Source organism: Coenobita brevimanus, chromosome 18 (genome assembly GCF_032717465.1).
Source record: "Coenobita brevimanus isolate Jiangsu-jjx chromosome 18, ASM3271746v2, whole genome shotgun sequence".
NCBI classification, from domain to species: Eukaryota; Metazoa; Arthropoda; class Malacostraca; order Decapoda; family Coenobitidae; genus Coenobita; species Coenobita brevimanus.
In genome coordinates this window covers 40,309,396-40,328,840 of record NC_136971.1, presented here as the reverse complement: position 1 = coordinate 40,328,840, position 19,445 = coordinate 40,309,396, and the positions used below count along the sequence as shown (strand labels likewise).

At 40.7% G+C, this 19,445-nt stretch overlaps 1 protein-coding gene across 1 annotated transcript in view; it reads right to left on the bottom strand.

Annotated features, from left to right (window-relative positions):
- Positions 1-1,459: 1,459 nt before the first annotated feature.
- The window catches only part of LOC145391485 (mast cell carboxypeptidase A-like), a 19,888-nt gene continuing 1,902 nt past the window's right edge, over positions 1,460-19,445 (bottom strand). Inside the window, exons 2-4 of the mRNA XM_080266094.1 lie at positions 19,426-19,445; positions 17,091-17,257; positions 1,460-1,564 (exon numbers count right to left, since the gene is read on the bottom strand). The exon at positions 19,426-19,445 is cut by the window's right edge and continues 116 nt beyond it. Coding sequence (XP_080122220.1) covers positions 1,460-1,564; positions 17,091-17,257; positions 19,426-19,445 — 292 coding nt within the window. The remainder of the gene's footprint in view (positions 1,565-17,090; positions 17,258-19,425) is intronic.

The following is a 19,445-nucleotide window of genomic DNA, read 5'->3' as shown; positions in this document are numbered from 1 at the left end:
CGCCTCAATCCCGTTTGGGGTGGCCACAAACAAATCGCCTCCAAGTCGCCCTGTCCCCCACCATTTCACTGCCCTGCTCCCAACTCACACCCCCCTCTCTCACAAACCTCTCCATCCCATCCCTCCATCTCATCCTCGGCCTCCCCCTCCCTCTTCCCCCATCCATCCCACTCACATACACTCTCTTCGTCAGTCTTTCACCCTTCATCCTCTCCACATGGCCAAACCACCTCAGTGTGTTCCTCATAACGCTTCCTATCACATCCACATCCACACCACAATGCTCCTTTATATCCTCATTCGTCAGCCTGTCTCTCCATGTGACTCCACAGGCTCCTCTTAAATAACTCATTTCCACTGCTCTCACTCTTGACTCTTCCAACAACGTCCAAGCTTCACTTCCATACGTTAGAGTTGGTATCACAATACTGTCATGTAGTAACTTTTTCACTTCCATGCTCACTTCCCTGTTTCTTATCACTGCTTTCAAAGCACCAGCAACCTTTCTTCCCTGCTGTACCCTTTCAAGCACTTCACCCTCCAAACCTCCATCCTTACTCATCACACTACCCAAGTACTTAAACGTACTCACATTTTCCAAATCCTCACCATCCAACCTCGCTATACATTCACTGACTTCACCTCTCTCAAAGACCATCACTTTACTCTTCCCCACATTCATCTTTAGATTCTGTTTCTTTCACACTCTCCCAAACTCATCCACCAAGCCTTGCAGCTCCCCTTCGTCTTCACTCAACAACACAAAGGACCAGGTGGCGCATCGTATTTTCATCTCCAGTGGCGATGAGTGGATGAGTTCTTCTGGCTGAATGTTGGTGACAGGTGAGGTGACTGTTTTTTTTTTTTTTTTTTTTTTTTTTTTTTTTTTTTGAGTTCCTAGGGCAGGTGCAAATTCTCTCCCTGGAGTATTGGATTGGTGGAAATTTCCATTGTGCCTGGTGTATTCTCAGTGTGATGGGGGCTGTGTCGGGTATGGTGGGGTTTGTTGGGGGTGGTTGTGGTGATGCTGGGGATGTGGGTGAGGGTGTGGCTGCATACCTGGCTGGTGGGCGGGAGAGGCGGCCGGATCTGGTTGTGTGGGTGGTGAGGACGGGCGTGGGTGGTGAGGTGGTGCGGCCACGTGGTGCAGTGGCTTGTCATGGGTGGATGGTTGAACATCCGGTGTTGGAGTATGTGGGGTGGTGGTGGGTGCGGGGTTGGTGCGTGTAGTGTGCAGGTGGGGAGATTGTGTGGGCATAGGGATGGAGGCAGGTGGTGATGTGGTGGGTCCACGTGGTGTACCGGCAGGTGTGGGCGGTGGGTTGATTGTCTAGGTGGTGGAGTGTGAAGTTGCGGTGGCAGTGATGGGCAAGGGGCTGGTGTGTGGTTTGGCATCGGAGGTGGTTGGGGAGTGGGTGTGCTTGGGGGAAAATTTGGTGGGTGTAGGGGTGGTGGCGGGTTATTTGAGGTGTCGGTGACGTGGTGGGGTGACGGGGGGTGGGTCGGGGTCTCCCAGGGTACCATCCTGCAAAACAGACAGCTCCAAAACAGACTCCATGCATGTCTAATGGAAACGAATATAAAGAGGGCAAAGCTTCAATATCTCCAAGGCATTTTAAAGAGAAGAAATAATGCACTATTAATGGAAATTGTAGAAGAGCTGAGGGAACGCAAGAGTAAGTGGATGAGGGAATGTGAGAAGGCACTAAAAGATCTTGACCTAATTACAGAAGGGTTAAAAAATATAACAAAAGATGAACTAACCAGGAAAATATATGATGAGGACATAAAAAGGTGGAGAAAAGACATGGAAAATAAATCAAGCTTAGAAGTATATAAAAAATGGAAGAAAGAAATAGGTGGAGTAGATGAAATATATGATAATACTCCAGCCTCCATAATTCTGTTTAAATGCAGATCTGATACACTAAATTTAGCAAATAGAAATAGATTCAAGGGAACTGAGACAAATTGTCCAATGTGTAATGCAGAAACAGAAGACTTGATACATTTCTTATTAGACTGCACAGGATATATGGAAGAAAGAACACAACTGGTAGAATTACAATAGCCATATATACATAGGAGTATGTATAGTTGTGAGTAAAAGATGGAAGAGGAGCATAAGACAGTATGGATCAGTTGGGTCAAGGATTGTGTGGGTAAAGTTGAAAGTTGGAATACAAATGTGGGCGATTGTGTGTGTGTATGCGCCAGTGCAAGATCGTGCTAGAAGAATGAGAGAAGAGTTCTGGACAAATGTGGAAGTGTGCATGGAAAAGTTTGGAAGGAATGAGAGAGTGTTTTTGATTGGTGATATGAATGGTAAAGTTGGGAATGTGAAGGTATGTTGGAATAGTACGTGAGTGGGGTGTGCCTGCTGAGATAGATGAGAATGGGAGTGCGTTAGTGGACATTTGTGCTGGGAGGGGGTTGGTGATAGCCAATACCCTCTTCAGGCATAAAATGATCCACAGGTATACATGGCGAGTGATAAAAAGGATGGGTGGTGAACTGAATGAAAGGAAGGCAATGATTGATTATGTGTGTGTGGATGAAAGGATGCGAAGATGTGTAAAGGATGCAAGAGTGTATAGAGGTTGGGGGAGTGGACTTTCTGACCACTACTTGGTGGTGGCCAGAATTAGGATTCAAGTAAGATGGAAGAATAGAAGAAGGGAAAGACGAGAGGAAGGAGTAGTTGCAAGGAGAGTGGAAAGGTTACAAGAGGATGAGAAAAAGGCAGAGTATAAGAGAGAAGTGGAGGAACGATTGGGCAAATATGAATTGGAGCAGATGGGAGACGTGGAAGGTGTGTGTAAGATATTTACAGAAGAAATATGTGCAGCATGTGATGTGGTGTGTGGAAGGAAGAGAAGACGGAGGGGGGTGCAAGGAACAGCGTGGTGGACTGAAGAGGTGAAACAGGCTGTGGCACAAAAGAAGAAAGCATACAATGAATGGATGAGAAATAGGGGCGTGAAAGAAGTTGAGAGGCGGAAGAGAGAGTTATATGTGGAAAGAAAGAGAGAGGTGAAAAGATCAGTAAAAGAGAGTAAGAAGAGAGTGGATGAGGAATTTGGAAGGAATTTGAGTGTAAAGTGGAGGGACTGTAAGAAAATGTTCTTGAGAGAAGTGAAAAGAGTAAGACAGGGTGGAAGTGAAGTTAGCAGGGGAGTGAAAGATAAAAATGGTAGATTACTAGTGGAGAAGGGAGAAAAAGTGAGCAGATGGAGAGAACACTTTAAGGAATTGTTGAACGTAGAGGATAGAAGTAATGCGAGTATAAGTGGCTGGGGAATGGCTGGGAGAAGGAGGGAGGTGAGAAGACAGGAAGAAATCAGTAGGATAGAAGTTGTGGAAGCAATGAAGAAAGTTAAATCAGGGAAAGCCCCAGGAATTGATGAAGTGTGTGGTGAAATGCTGAAGCATGGGGGAGAGATAGTAGTAGAATGGATGTGGAAGATGTGCAGATTGGCCTGGGAGGAAGGTAGAGTCCCGGAGGATTAGAAGTCAGGTATAATTATTCCCTTGTACAAAGGAAAAGGGGAAAAAGAAGTGTGTGGTAATCATAGGGGCATTTGTCTTCTTAGTATAATAGGAAAAATGTATGGTAGGATACTTATAGACAGAGTTAGAGAAAGAACAGAGAAATTAGTTGGAGAAGAACAGGGAGGCTTCAGGAAGGGAAGAGGTTGTGTAGATCAGATATTCGTTCTTAGATCTTTAGTGGAAAAGTTTCTAGAGAAGGGAAAGAAGTTGTATGCGGCTTTCATGGATTTGGAGAAAGCATATGACAGGGTGGATAGACAAGGATTGTGGAAAGTGTTAAGAATATATGGAGTATATGGGAAGTTGTTGAATGCTGTGAAGAGTATGTACGATGGTGCGAAGGCTGCAGTGCGTGTGGATGGTGAACTAAGTGAATTTTTCTCTTTGAAAGTTGGTTTGAAACAGGGATGTGTCATGTCTCCATGGTTGTTCAATCTGTACATGGATGGGGTAATAAAAGAGGTACAAGGTAGGGTAGTGGATGTTGGAGTGGCCCTGGTGAGAGAGGATAGTGTTTGGAAACTCCCTGTACTGTTGTTTGCAGATGATACTGTGTTGTTGAGTGAAGACGAAGGGGAGCTGCAAGGCTTGGTGGATGAGTTTGAGAGAGTGTGTAAGAAACGGAATCTAAAGGTGAATGTAGGGAAAAGTAAAGTGATGGTCTTTGAGAGAGGTGAAGTTAGTGAATGTATAGCGAGGTTGGATGGTGAGGAATTGGAAAATGTGAGTACGTTTAAGTACTTGGGTAGTGTGATGAGTAAGGATGGAGGTTTGGAGGGTGAAGTGCTTGAAAGGGTACAGCAGGGAAGAAAGGTTGCTGGTTCTTTGAAAGCAGTGATAAGAAACAGGGAAGTGAGCATGGAAGTGAAAAAGTTACTACATGACAGTATTGTGATACCAACTCTAACGTACGGAAGTGAAGCTTGGACATTGTTGGAAGGACACAAGTCAAGAGTGAGACCAGTGGAAATGAGTTATTTAAGAGGAGCCTGTGGAGTCACGTGGAGAGACAGGCTGACGAATTAGGATATAAAGGAGCGTTGTGGTGTGGATGTGGATGTGATAGGAAGCGTTATGAGGAACACACTGAGGTGGTTTGGCCATGTGGAGAGGATGGAGGGTGAAAGACTGACGAAGAGAGTGTATGTGAGTGAGGTGGAGGGGGAAGTGGGAGTGGGAGGCCGTGGATGAGATGGTGGGATGGGGGTGGAGAGGTATATGAGAGAGGGGGGTGTGAGTTGGGAGCAGGGCAGTGAAATGGCGGGGGACAGGGCGACTTGGAGGCGATTTGTTTGTGGCCACCCCAAACGGGATTGAGGCGTCTGGCAATAGATAGATAGACAGATATATAGAGGAAAGAAATAATATACTTGGGAATCTCCTATTTAAAACAAGTGGTATTGAAAAAAAGAAATTAATAATATTTAAATGCTGGAAAAAAAGAGAAAGGAAAGTGAAGGGGCTCAGAAATTCAGGCGACTGATTATAGCGTACACGTAGTAAGAGAAGAGGAGGTGTGACCACAGAAAGACATATAAGAAAGAGAAAAGAGAAAGAAGGAAATCGTTTAGAGGTGCCGTTGTAAAGGCAATACCTCAACAACATCACAACAGTAAATAAACATAAAAAATGTTACGAAAATTGAAGTGTGATCAAGAAAAGAGAAGAGGATAAGGAGCAAGAAGAGAAGGAGGACCTACGAAGCGATACAAAGCGACAGAGGTCACAAGAAGAAGAAGAAGAAGAAGACACATCACAAACAGTAAACATCTAGTGAGTTAGAGTTGTTGTGAGTGGGAGATTATAGAAACTTTGACCATTTTTGTTTTTACTTTATTAAGACCGGCTCATTTATCTGGTTGTGGCATCAGAATCAAGATACATTTTGTGGGACGTACAGACGTAAGTTACTCTGTTGGTAAGCCTAATGTTAAATTTCAGAACTGAGGGCTTATAGGAAAAACTGGTCAAAATAGAATTGTAGGAGAGCGTGGCATGTTTGTTACATACCTAATTCATGTATGTTCATTTTGATTTCCTTTCTATATGAAGGATTTTTGGTGAATGTACGCTTTAAGCAGCAGAAAGACATTACCAATTAAAATTCACATTCCTCAAGCTAGGTTTCAGTTTTTTCCTGGCTGCTTTCAGGGTGGTAAATGATCTTTTCCTGCTGAAAATTTTTTCCTGTTATTATCATCACATTCCTTAAGCAGTACCTGAGGTTGTTTGTTTCCGGCATAATGGAAGAAACCACATAAAGGTGGATTTTGTTTCCCATTTCCCACTAGCTCTTAATCCATGCAAAAAGATTTCCAGATATTCATATGGTTTGCTGGTTGTCCAACAGTATCTGATGATAAACCTCGTAGAAAGTCTCTTGGAAGTTAAACAGAATGAGGTCTATGGTTTCACCATGATCATACTGTAGTGTGATATACAGTAATCCCTATACTATCCGGACGCCCACTTTCCGGACACCCCATTTACCGGACATTGTGGGCCTGGACCTTCAGAACCCAAAAATGGCCAAAAAACGAAAAAAAATCCTCCCCCAATCCAATTTTTTTTCCCTCCTGTAATTTGAAATTGCTGCGCGGCACCGAACAGCTGTTTACACCATGGTCTCTTCCCCCCTTCCTTCCTCCCCCCTCCCCCCTCTCCTGTCAGTATTGCCATTTGATAGTTTTCATTACCAAATGTTTGCCAATTTGGTAATGGAAAATTCATTTGGTAATGAATTAGAATAATGCATTACCATATGGATTTTTCACATGTATGAGGATACACAGGATGGAGATGGTGGATTGTCTGCTCTTTCTGATTAATCTACAAGCCTACATAACATGAAAATAATCAACATGCTGTTAATTATAAGAAGAGTGATTGCATGTACTGTATTTCCACTTGTATATATAATTAGTGAGGAATAAATGCTAGCTTTACGAATTTGGTAATGAAAAGTTAAATATGGTACCGGTAATGAAAATTGAGGAGTTTGGTAATGTGGCCGTTGCGATCTGGCAACTCTGTTTCCCCGTCACCAACACTCCAACAGTTACTGCTTTACTTCGATCGCGAGTGGGTGTTTATTACAGTGGATGCCACACATGCTCGTTTTTTGTGAATAAACAGTGAATAAACTACAATACCTCTCCAGTAGACCACATGAGAATTTACAGTGTTGTGCAATGTTAAGAAATTAGAATTGGAGTGCAAAGGATTAACAGTGGAGTGCAAACTGGCGATTGAAACTGGTGGTTGAAACTGGCATGGTGCAATTAACAATGTGCAGTGTTAAACAATTATAACTCACAGTGCAAGAAATTACTGTAAGTGCAGCACAACATTGGATTACTGTGTGTGCTTCATGAGCATTTTCACCACTGCCAAAGCCTTAGAGAAGGACAGACTTGCTGTAAATACCCTGGCTGAGGTACAGACACTTCTAATTCCTCATTCTTTGGTTCCTTTTCATTTATTTCATGCTTTATGTCCATTATTGGTGTGAATAGGGTCTTAAATAGGTGCTATGCATGTCCGGTAGGAAGTTATTTAGGTGGCTTTCAAAGTTAGGCTGGGTTAGGGTCCTTAAGTGCCAGTCCAGGAGCCAGGGGCCCACTTTCTGGACGGGACCACTTTCCGGACATACCTTTGGCTCAATTACATCAGATAGTGGAGGGATTACTGAAGTTGTATGTCAGGAGAAGCTGGTTGACAGCAGATCTGTTGGGCCTAAAGTGAAGCTAGTTGTAGTCAAACAGTTGGTTGTTGTCTATGAAATTTTATGTTTGAATTAGTGGCTGACTGTCCTATAGTCTTGTGCACTGCCAGTGTTAGACTGGGTGGGCAGTAGTTCAAGGGTTGGATTTAGTTCTTTTCTTAAAGAAAGGAGCATATAGAGGTTGGAGGAGTGGACTTTCTGACCACCACTTGGTGGTGGTAAGAATCAAGGTCCAAATGAAATGGAGGAACAGAAGAAGGGAAGTACAGGAGGGAGTAGTTCATGCAAGGAAGGTGGAAAGTTACAAGAGGATGGAAAAAGGGCAGAATATAAGAGAGAGGTGGAGGAGTGATTGGGTAAATATGGATTGGAGCAGATGAGGGATGTGGAAGGTGTGTGCAAGATATTCACAGAAGAAATCTGTGCAGCTTGTGAGGTGGTGTGTGGGATGAAGACGAAAGGGGATGCAAGGAACAGCATGGTGGAATGAAGAGGTGAGACAGGCTGTAGCACAAAAGAAGAAAGCATACAGTGAGTTGATGAGAAACAGGGATGTGGAAGAAGTTGAGAGACAGAAATAGAGAATCATATGTAGAGAGGAAGAGGAGGTGAAAAGATTAGTAGGAGAGAGTAAGAAGAGTGGATGAGGAATTTGGAAAGAATTTGAGGGTAAAGTGGAGGGACTGTAAGAAAATGTTCTGGAAAGAGGTACCAAAGAGAGTTACAGGGTGTTAAAGAAGTGAGTCGGGGAGTGAAAGATAAAAATGGTATATTACTAGTTGATCTATCTATCTATTGCCAGACGCCATAATTCCGTAAGGGGTAGCCATTTGACTCTGAGTTATTTGTTTTACAGGGAGAGGCACTAACCCTCCACCAACCCACTTGTTCACACATAGGGAGCACGTATGGTTTGGTTATATGGTTACCATCCAGCGTTGTAAATGGTTTCTTGGCTCACAGGAAACCATTTGGCTTGCCACTCAATGTAAAGCCACCTGTAATGGAAAGAAAAGCAATAAGAAGTGACAGGAAAAATGGGAGAAATAGGAAGAGAGGAGGGCAGACACAGAAAAAGAATGATAAAGGCTAAGGAAGAAGTAGGCAGCACTGCATCAAGTGAGTGGATGATGGTCGACAAGAAGGGAGAAAAAGTGAGCAGATGGAGAGAACACTTTAAGGAATTGTTGAACATAGAGAATGAGAGTAATGTGAGTATAAGTGGCTGGGGAGTGGCTGGGAGAAGGAGGAATGTGAGAAAAGAGGAAGAAATCAGTAGGATGGAAATTGTGGCAGCAATGAAGAAAGTTAAATTGGGGATAGCCCCAGGAATTGATGGAGTGTGTGGTGAAATGCTGAAGCATGGGGGAGAGATAGTAGTAGAATGGATGTGGAAGATGTGCAGATTGGCCTGGGAGGAAGGTAGAGTCCTGGAGGATTGGAAGTCAGGTATAATTATTCCCTTGTACAAAGGAAAAGGGGAAAAAGAAGTGTGTGGTAATCATAGGGGCATTTGTCTTCTTAGTATAATAGGAAAAGTGTATGGTAGGATACTTATTGACAGAGTTAGAGAAAGAACAGAGAAATTAGTTGGAGAAGAACAGGGAGGCTTTAGGAAGGGAAGAGGTTGTGTAGATCAGATATTCATTCTTAGATCTTTAGTGGAAAAGTTTCTAGAGAAGGGAAAGAAGTTGTATGCGGCTTTCATGGATTTGGAGAAAGCATATGACAGGGTGGATAGACAAGGATTGTGGAAAGTGTTAAGAATATATGGAGTAGATGGGAAGTTGTTGAATGCTGTGAAGAGTATGTACGATGGTGCGAAGGCTGCAGTGCGTGTGATTGGTGAACTAAGTGAATTTTTCTCTTTGAAGGTTGGGTTGAAACAGGGATGTGTCATGTCTCCATGGTTGTTCAATCTGTACATGGATAGGGTAATAAAAGAGGTACAAGGTAGGGTAGTGGATGTTGGAGTGGCCCTGGTGAGAGAGGATAGTGTTTGGAAACTCCCTGTACTGTTGTTTGCAGATGATACTGTGTTGTTGAGTGAAGACGAAGGGGAGCTGCAAGGCTTGGTGGATGAGTTTGGGAGAGTGTGTAAGAAACGGAATCTAAAGGTGAATGTAGGGAAGAGTAAAGTAATGGTCTTTGAGAGAGGTGAAGTCAGTGAATGTATAGCGAGGTTGGATGGTGAGGAATTGGAAAATGTGAGTACGTTTAAGTACTTGGGTAGTGTGATGAGTAAGGATGGAGGTTTGGAGGGTGAAGTGCTTGAAAGGGTACAGCAGGGAAGAAAGGTTGCTGGTTCTTTGAAAGCAGTGATAAGAAACAGGGAAGTGAGCATGGAAGTGAAAAAGTTACTACATGACAGTATTGTGATACCAACTCTAACGTATGGAAGTGAAGCTTGGACGTTGTTGGAAGGACACAAGTCAAGAGTGAGAGCAGTGGAAATGAGTTATTTAAGAGGAGCCTGTGGAGTCACATGGAGAGACAGGCTGACGAATGAGGATATAAAGGAGCGTTGTGGTGTGGATGTGGATGTGATAGGAAGCGTTATGAGGAACACACTGAGGTGGTTTGGCCATGTGGAGAGGATGGAGGGTGAAAGACTGACGAAGAGAGTGTATGTGAGTGAGGTGGAGGGGGGAAGAGGGAGTGGGAGGCCGAGGATGAGATGGAGGGATGGGGTGGAGAGGTATATGAGAGAGGGGGGTGTGAGTTGGGAGCAGGGCAGTGAAATGGCGGGGGACAGGGCAACTTGGAGGCGATTTGTTTGTGGCCACCCCAAACGGGATTGAGGCGTCTGGCAATAGGTAGATAGATAGATAGAGGTAATCAGCACACCTGTATAGAGATTTGATTCCCACATATAATCTATTTTGAGGTTAATTATAGGTGTGACGATGTTAGATGATGTTAGATGATAGTGATGGGTTAGTAAGTGTTAGATGTTAGATTCCTGATGATGTTAGAGGAGCAGATTGTAGTAATAGCGTAGTTAGATGTTACTGATTAAGTTTGATGATGTTAGGTGCTAGTGATATGTTAGTGTTAGATGTTAGATTACTGATGATGTTAGATGATAGCGACAGTGTTAGTTTGATGTTTGTTAGATTAAATGCTTAGACTTTGATGTTTGATGGTTTAGATGATGTTAGGTGATGCTATACTGTTAGATATTAGATGTTATTTCTTAGATGATGTTAGGGGATAGTGACAGGTTAGTGTTACATGTTAGATTTATTGAGATTAACAAGACTTGGAATGTTAGTAGCGAGACTTGACAATATATATATAGCTTTGACTGTTTAGTGTTCTCCCTGTCTCTCTCTCTCTCTCTCTCTCTCTCTCTCTCTCCCGCTCTCTCTCTCTCTCTCTCTCAGCATTTTCTCATCTCTCTCTCTCTCTCTCTCTCTCTCCCGCTCTCTCTCTCTCTCTCAGCATTTTCTCATGTCTATCTCTCTCTGTTTCTCCTTTTCTAATTTATATTTTTGTCAGAAAGGATTCTCTCTAAATTCTATCTACTCTCTCTCTCATTTCTCCTATGCAGTATTCTTATCTTACCAGTGTCCCCCCCCCCTCTCTCTCTCTAAATGGCCATAACAGCGGCGATCAGGCCTGCCCAGGTTTCTTCCCCAGTAGGGACGATTTGGGTGTAGGGCGAGAGGAAGCCATATTCGTCCTTATCCCGTAGCACCAGAACGTAGGAATAGATTACGCCTCTGCTGTAACTCCAATCTATCGACAGGCCGAACACTGGCTCTGATAGATAGATAGATACATACATATTAATAAACAGAAAGACACGTGAAGAAGTGGCCTGACAGATAGATTGACGGATAGATATATTTACTGGCAGACAGATAGATAGATAGATAAAGATAGATAAAGACACGTGAAGAAGTGGCCTGACAGACAGATTGACGGATAGATATATTTACTGGCAGATAGACAGATAGATAGATAGATACATAAAGATAGATAAAGACACGTGAAGAAGTGGGCTGATAGATAGATTGACGGATTGATATATTTACTGGTAGATAGATGGATAGATAGATAGACAGATAGATGGATGGGTAGATAGACGGATTGATGGACTGATGAATAGACAGAGATGTGTAGAAATCTGGGTATAGGTGATTGATGGATAGATTAACTGATAAACAGATAGACAGATGGTTTGATAGATAGATATACAGACAGACAGACACATACAGAAATGGGTATAGATAGAATGATAGATGGATGGATAGATTTACTGGTAGATACGGATTGATAGATAGACTGATGGCTAGATAAACAGACAGATGGATAGATAGATAGATAGATAGATAGATGGATTGATGGATGGATAGATAGATTGACAGATTGATAGTTAGATAGACAGACAGATAGATAGATAGGTGGATTGATGGATAGATAGACAAGTAGAAAACTGGGCATAGATTGATTGATGGATAGATTTACTGATATAGATAGATAGAGAGATAGACAGATAATAATAATAATATTATTATTATTATTATTATTATTATTATTATTATTACCGTATTATTATTATTATTATTATTATTATTATTATTATTATTATCATTATCATTTCTATTATTGTTATCATTATGTTAGTACTAAGATCTACAACGATGCTCCTACTTTTATTATTATTATTATTATTATTATTATTATTATTATTATCCATATTATTTTTTTACTACTACTACCACCACCACCACTACCACTACCACTACTACCACCACCACCACCACCACCACTACCACTACTACTACCACTACTACTACCACTACTTACGTACAAGGTTGTAGAAGGAACCAACCCTATACTGTGTGTTGTGTACTGACTCAGTCGCGTTAACTCCAATCTGAGCAACACGACTCTGAAAAAAAGAAGAAAAATCAAATATACACACAGGAGCCTTCATTCATCGCCTATCGACAGCACGAGAGCCAATAACACACATCATTTTCCATCCATCTATTGCCAGACGCCTAGATCCCGTAAGGGGTGGCCACAAACAAATCGCCTCCATGTCGCCCTGTCCAACGCCATTTCACTGCCCTGCTCCCAGCGCACACCACACGGCCCCCCCCCTCTCTCATATACCTCTCCGCTCCATTGCTCCATCTCATCCTCGGCCTCCCTCTCCCTCTCACATAATTTTAATATATACAAATCTTTTCCCTACACGTGCAAGCTCAGAATGTTAAGTAATGGACCACTGTTGCTCTATCTATCTATCTATCTGTCTATCTATTTATCTATCAACAAAGCACCAACATGAGTCCAAATCTCAACCGTTTGGGAGCTGATATCTTCATGGCCGAATTATGAGGTATGTAAAGTGAACAGTAATAATGTAGTGTGTATGTATGTATGTATGTACGTATGTGTGTGTGGTGTGTGTGTGTGTGTTCTTACCTAATTGTATCTTTACAGGAATGAGTCCAGCTCGTACTGTCCCGTTTCTTAAACCATATTTATCGTACATATCCTTAAATTTGTGAATTGTTTTGGCACACACCATTTCATTCGGTAGTGCATTCCATTGATCAATTGCTCTGTTTGGGAAACTGAATTTCCTTACGTCTTTATCACCTCTCTTCTTATGCAATTTTTTGCAGTGTCCTCTTGCTGATGCTTCTCCATATGTTAAGTAATCATTTATGTCTATTTTCTCCTTTCCTGATATGCATTTATATAGCATTATCATGTCACCTCTTTTCCTTCTCTCCTGTAGTGTTGGTAGATTCAGTTTATTTAGTCTTTCTTCGTAGCTTAGGTCCCTTAAACTTGGTATCCATCTTGTAGCGGCCCTTTGAACTTTTTCAATCTTGTCTATGTGCTTTTTGAGATGAAGACTCCAGATTACTGATGCATATTCCAAGGTTGGTCTAATGAATGATGTTATTATCCTTCTTAGCATGTCTTCATTTATGTATGTGAATGCTATTCTCATATTTGCAAGCAATGTATACATATTCCGTACCTTCTCGTTGATGTGGTCAGCTGGAGGTAGTCTGTTATTGATAATCACACCTAGGTCGTTCTCTCTTTCTGATGTGTATAGGGTTTTATTTCCTAACTTATAATCCCAATCAGGTCTTTTTCCACTTTTACCAAACTTGATTACATGACACTTGTCCACATTGAATTCCATTTGCCATGTACTACTCCATTCATGAAGTTTATTTAATTCTTCTTGTAGCTCCCTACAAGAGTCTGTGTTAGTAATTCTCCTTTGTATTTTTGCATCATCTGCAAACATATTCAGATAGCTCTCATTTCCAGTGTTACTGTTTATATCATTTATATACACTAAAAACATGATTGGTGCCAGCACTGAACCCTGTGGTACTCCACTAGTCACTTCTTTCAATGATGAGTAGTTTCCTCTTAGTCCTGTCGTCATTTCTCTTTTTATGAGAAAGTCTTGCATCCAACAAAACAGTTTGCCTCGAATTCCTCCTTGATGGTACAGTTTCCATAAAAGTCTTTGGTGTGGTACTGTGTCAAAAGCTTTCTTGAAATCTAAATAGATACTGTCCACCCATCCTTCCCTTTCCTGTATTGTGTTTGTTACTCTGTCATAGTAGCTCAACAGATTAGTAACACATGATTTTCCTTTTCTGAAACCAAATTGTCTTTCTGTTATCATCCTGTGTTCTTCTAGATGATTTACCCAAGCTTTTCTTATAAGTTTTTCTAATACCTTGCTTACAACACTGGTCAGTGATACTGGTCGGTAGTTGAGTGGATTTTGTCTATTTCCTTTCTTGAATAAGGGGACAATATTTGCTTTTTTCCAAATATCAGGTAGTTTACCTTGACTCAAGGATTTCTTGAAAATTAAAAATAATGGTTTACTTAACTCCTTTGCACATTCTCGTAATATCCAACATGAAATTTCATCAGGACCACTTGCTTTTCCTCTGTCTAATCTACTTAACTCCTCCTGTATTACTTTTTCTGCTATTTGTATATCTGGTAGAATGTGTGGACATGCGTGTTCCACATAGTCTCTCTCAAAATTTTTTTCTTCTGTAAAAACTAATTGGAAATTCTTATTTAGTGCTTCACAAATATCTTTCTCTTGTGTATAAGTGATTCCCTCGTCCGTAATGGATTGTATTATATCTTTTACTTTAGTTTTGCTTCTGATATAGCTGTAAAACAGGTTTGGTTGATCACTACTTTTATTTATTATATCCTCCTCAAACTATTTTTGGGCTTCCCTCCTTATTCTTGTATAGTTGTTTCTTGCCTGTTTGTAATTATTATATGCCCTTTCACTATTGTGTCTTCTGTATCTATTCCACAACAAATCTCTTCTTTCTTTTGATTTTTTACGTTCTGTATTGAACCATTTCTGTATTTTCTTATCTACTTCTTTGTGCTGTGGGATGTACTTCTGGACTCCTATTTCATAAAATTCACAAAAAATTTTATATACAGCATTTAAATCTTGTCCTCTAAGCTCATTTTCCCAATCAACTTCTAAGAAATACTTCTTTAGGTCTTGATAATTTCCCTTTTTATAGTTTAGGCTCTTTTTGTAACTATCATTGCTGTTTACTATGTCATATGCTATCCTGAAGTTATAATTTAGTACTGCATGATCGCTTTTGCCGAGTGGAGGGTGATATATTAAACTGTCAATATCATTTTCTTGCCTTGTAAATATTAGATCTAGCACTGAAGGTACATCAAGTCCTCTTTTTCTGGTGGTTTCCCTCACATGTTGCGTTAAGAAAAACTCTTGTACGAGATCCAGGAGCTTTTGGTCCCAACAGCTTTCTTGGCTATTTATATCTAGAGTATTCCAATTTATATTTGTATTGAAGTCCCCAGTTAGTATAATTCTTTCCGATTTCTCTTCCATTTTATGTAGCAATGATCTTACACTCTGAATTGTACTCTCTGCCAGGTCCTCATATTCGTCTCTTTCCCATGTGTTTGATCTGGGTGGCATGTACAAATTGGCTACAATTACTTTACCTTCAGATGTGTCGATCTCTACTGCAATCAGTTCTACTTGTGATGGTATATCTAGTTTTATTTCCTTGACTTTTAGATTTTTCTTAGTTAATATTATAATTCCTCCTCCTTTTTTTAAATTTCTGTCTCTTCTCCATATATTGTATTCCTCTAAGTTTAGTATGTCATTTGATATCCTTGGTATTAATTTTGTTTCAGTTAGGCATCTTATTTGTGGTTCATTTTCTCTGACAATCATTCATCTCTAGTAATTTAGATACCATTCCATCCACATTTGAGTACATCAACTTTATCATCTTGTTTATACACTTGTCATGAGATGGTTCTACTACCTTCCTCCTTTTTCTTCCATCCTGTTTGTTGTACCACTTTCGTACCTGCAATCCTATTACTTTGTAAAAAAATTTCTTCTTCTCCTCTTCTGATCTTCCCTCATTTTTTGTTTTTGCTTCCTCCCTTTTCTCTTTCAGTAATTCCAGTTCCTCTTGTGTTAGGCATCTTTTTATCCATACATTTTGGAACTCCTCTTTTTCCTTAAGATTCTTTGCATTTTTTAGTATCTCTTCCACAGTGCTTACAGTACACTCTGGAAAGCCACCTTTAGAGGTCTTGTCTTGCTTTTCTCGTATTTCCCTAACCTTTTGTGTTCCTCTATGTCTTTACTACAGATTTCCTCTGATACTTCTTTCAGTAAGCTCATTACATTTGCCATCTCCTTTTTGTCTCTTGTGATCTTGTTTTTAACTTCTTCCTCTTCTATACCTGTGATTACTATTGATTTGTTTATCTCTACTGAATCTCTGACTAACTTTGGATTGTTTTGGATTATTCTTTTCACCTCCTTTTTAATGCTTTTTTCCTCCACCCTTTTTTCTAAGTCTTTCTTTACTTTCACCATTTCAGCATACGTGGTTTCTACATCATTTTTGTAGCTTTGCACAGCTTCATTCACTTGTGTTATCTTCTCCTCAATATCACTGCTCTGATCAATAAGACTGCTAACTTGCCTAATTGTCTCTGTGTCATTTTTGAACTCTTCCATAACACTCTCGTGATTGACTACTGTACTTGCCATTTCACTCATTTTCTTCCTAAGTGTACTCAATTCCACTGTTAGTTCACTGATGGTTGTGTCTTTCTTATTGGCCTCCCTTCCTAGTTTTTCTATTTCTTCCTTTTGCAAGTGCATCTGCTTCTTTATTTCATCAATTTCATTTTTGAAAGCCATTTCTAGTTTGTTTACACGTTCAACCAGTCTATTGTGGGTCTCTACTTCAACCAGTTCTTGGTAGAAATCATCATTTTGCTTTTTACCTTAATCCCTTTTCTTTTCCAAATTTGTTTTACTGAAGTATGTATCCATTTTGCAATACTTAAAGTGCAAAGGATGTACTTACAATCTCCGTGTTGTTGTAGTCTAAACAAACCTCAGAGATGACTCAGCGTATTCTTTCGTCTTGGTTCTATTTCCTGTTTGTACAAGTCTTGTTTAAACTTATTATTTTTTTCCTTTTAATAATGAACAATCATTTAGTCTAACCTGGTACTGAGCTTGACTCATACAAAGATACTATTTAGCCAATGCCACTGGCTGTGATGATTTGGTACGGAGCGCCGGTGTCACACGTCCACCTGGATTGAATCCCTGTGTGTGTGTGTGTGTGTGTGTGTGTGCGTCTGTGTCTGTGTGTGTGTGTCTGTGTGTGTGTCCACTAAGGTATTGTTGGAGGCAGTGTGTGTGTGTATATATTATACATGTACGTGTATATCCATGTACGTAATTCTGTGTACGTACCACTTCAGGCTCCTCCGGCACCGACTCTCCACTCCAGCCATACGCATACAGCCACAGCGGAAGGTATGAGTGGATGGTGAAGAAAGCTGTCAAATTCCTTGTACTTTGTAATTCATTGATATAATCCCTCACTGCTTGCGTCTCCAGCTCTGAGAACCCCGTGGGGCCTGGGGGGGGGGCGAGAGAGGGGGTTATTTGAGGGGTTAGTGAAGATGGAAGATGGGAAATAAATCGCTGAGGATGAGGTGTTTGGGACACTTGTGTGGTGTTGAGTACTGAGATGAAAATTAAAAGAATATATATGTTGAGAGAGAGAGAGAGAGAGAGAGAGAGAGTAGCTGTCTCCTGTCAATCATTGTCTTACCTCGAGCAGTAGTGAGAATGTAATCATAATTCAATACTGTTAACGCAATTTGTAAGAGAGAGAGAGAGAGAGAGAGAGAGCTACAACATATAACAATAATAAAGTATGTGGTCTGCCTGCGTGTGTGTGTGTGTGTTAACATATAAAAGCCTTGCAGCGGACAGGGATTCAGTTAAAGCCTGTGACAAATTGCGGGAGTGACGACATTTAAATTCGAAATATCTCACCAAATACTCACCCTAGCGGCCCCAGTCTGTAACATCTATTGCACAGGTTCATCCTAGTCACGAAGAATCACTGTCAGCCTCCATACCTACCGAATAATTAACGGAAAACGCGATAATTCTGGACCACCCCACCACACACACCGAGACGGGAATGTAAATAAACCTGCGGGACGTTCGAAAGCGTTAGGAAGTTAATTATTTTTCTTTTTCGCTAACAAAATTATTCACAAAGGTAATTTTTAAACACATTGGTCACTAAACAAACTAAATTACAATTAATTTTTTGATGCATATGCCAAATGATGCTAAAATGAGTAATTATATTGATGAATTTTATAAAGCAAAAGGCTGAAACGAACGCGTGATTTTGAAACTTTTACCACAAAATCACTCGTTCGTTTTGTTTGTTACGAAATTCGTTTACTTGGCGAATGGATCCATAAATTAATTTCAGTTTATTATGTTTAGTGAAAAATATGTTTAAAAATTACCTCTGCAGATTAATTTTGATGATGAAATACATTACATTGTTAACGCTTTCGAACATAAGAACATAAGAAGAGAGGATAACTGCGGTAGGCCGGTTGGCCCACGCTAGGCAGCTCCTAGAAGAGTAACTGAACTACTAGAATGAGATAAGGATAGCAAAGAAGAAGGCTCTTCCCCGCCCTCCAAACCCTCCAGCCGAAGCCGGCAGGAAAAAGTCAGAAAAAGCACCACACTGACGTGGACATTTTACAGGAAAGTGTGAAAGGAGAATAGGGACTATCATAGTGTAACCTGAAAAGGAAAAATTATGAATTAGTATTGGTTATAAGATTTTCTTTTTTCTATACTCACCCCTTATTTGTCATATGCTTATCTAGCCTATGCTTGAAACTCTCAATGGAAGAGGCAGCAACTACTTTCCTAGGTAGCTTATTCCATTCGTCTACTACTCTATTACCAAACCAATTTCTACCTATTTCCTTATTGAAACGGAATTTTTCTAGTTTCAAACCATTATTTCTAGTTCTATCCTGTATGCTCACGTTTAAGTACCTTGCTAATATCTCCCTTATTTATACCCTTCATCCACTTAAACACCTCAATTAAGTCTACCCTTACTCTACGCCTCTCTAGCGAATGCAGACTTAGCCTTTTCAGTCTGTCTTCATATGACAGGCTCCGGACGTCATGTATAATTTTTGTCATTCTTCTCTGTACATTTTCTAACGAATTAATATCCATTCTATAGTAAGGACACCAAAATTGTACTGCGTAGTCTAAATGTGGCCTTACTAATGCTAGATAAAGGTTCAGTATTATTTTTGATGATCTATTGCTCATGTTTTGTTTACACTCATACCGATGTGCGTGCAGTGAGACGGTCCAGAATAATCACGTTTTTCGTTAATTATTCGTTGGATATGGAGGCTGACCGTGATTCTTCGTGACTAGGGTGAACTTGTACAGTAGATGTTACAGACTGCAAGCGCTAGGGTGAATATTTGGTGAGATATTTGTGTTTTTTAATGACGTTTCCCTCCGCTATTTGTCACTACCTTTTATAGAATGCCTCTCCGCTCCGTTTTCTTTCACCCTGGGAGTAACTTGTTCATTGTTACCTTCGCCAACGAAGTTGGAGGAGGTTATATATTCACCTGTGTTTATCTGTCTGTCTGATTGTCCCGACGATATTTCCAGAAGTTCTCAGTGAATTTCAATGAAGTTTGGTGGAAGGGTGAGCCTCCCCCCAACTCACCCTCGTAGTTCTTGCTGCAG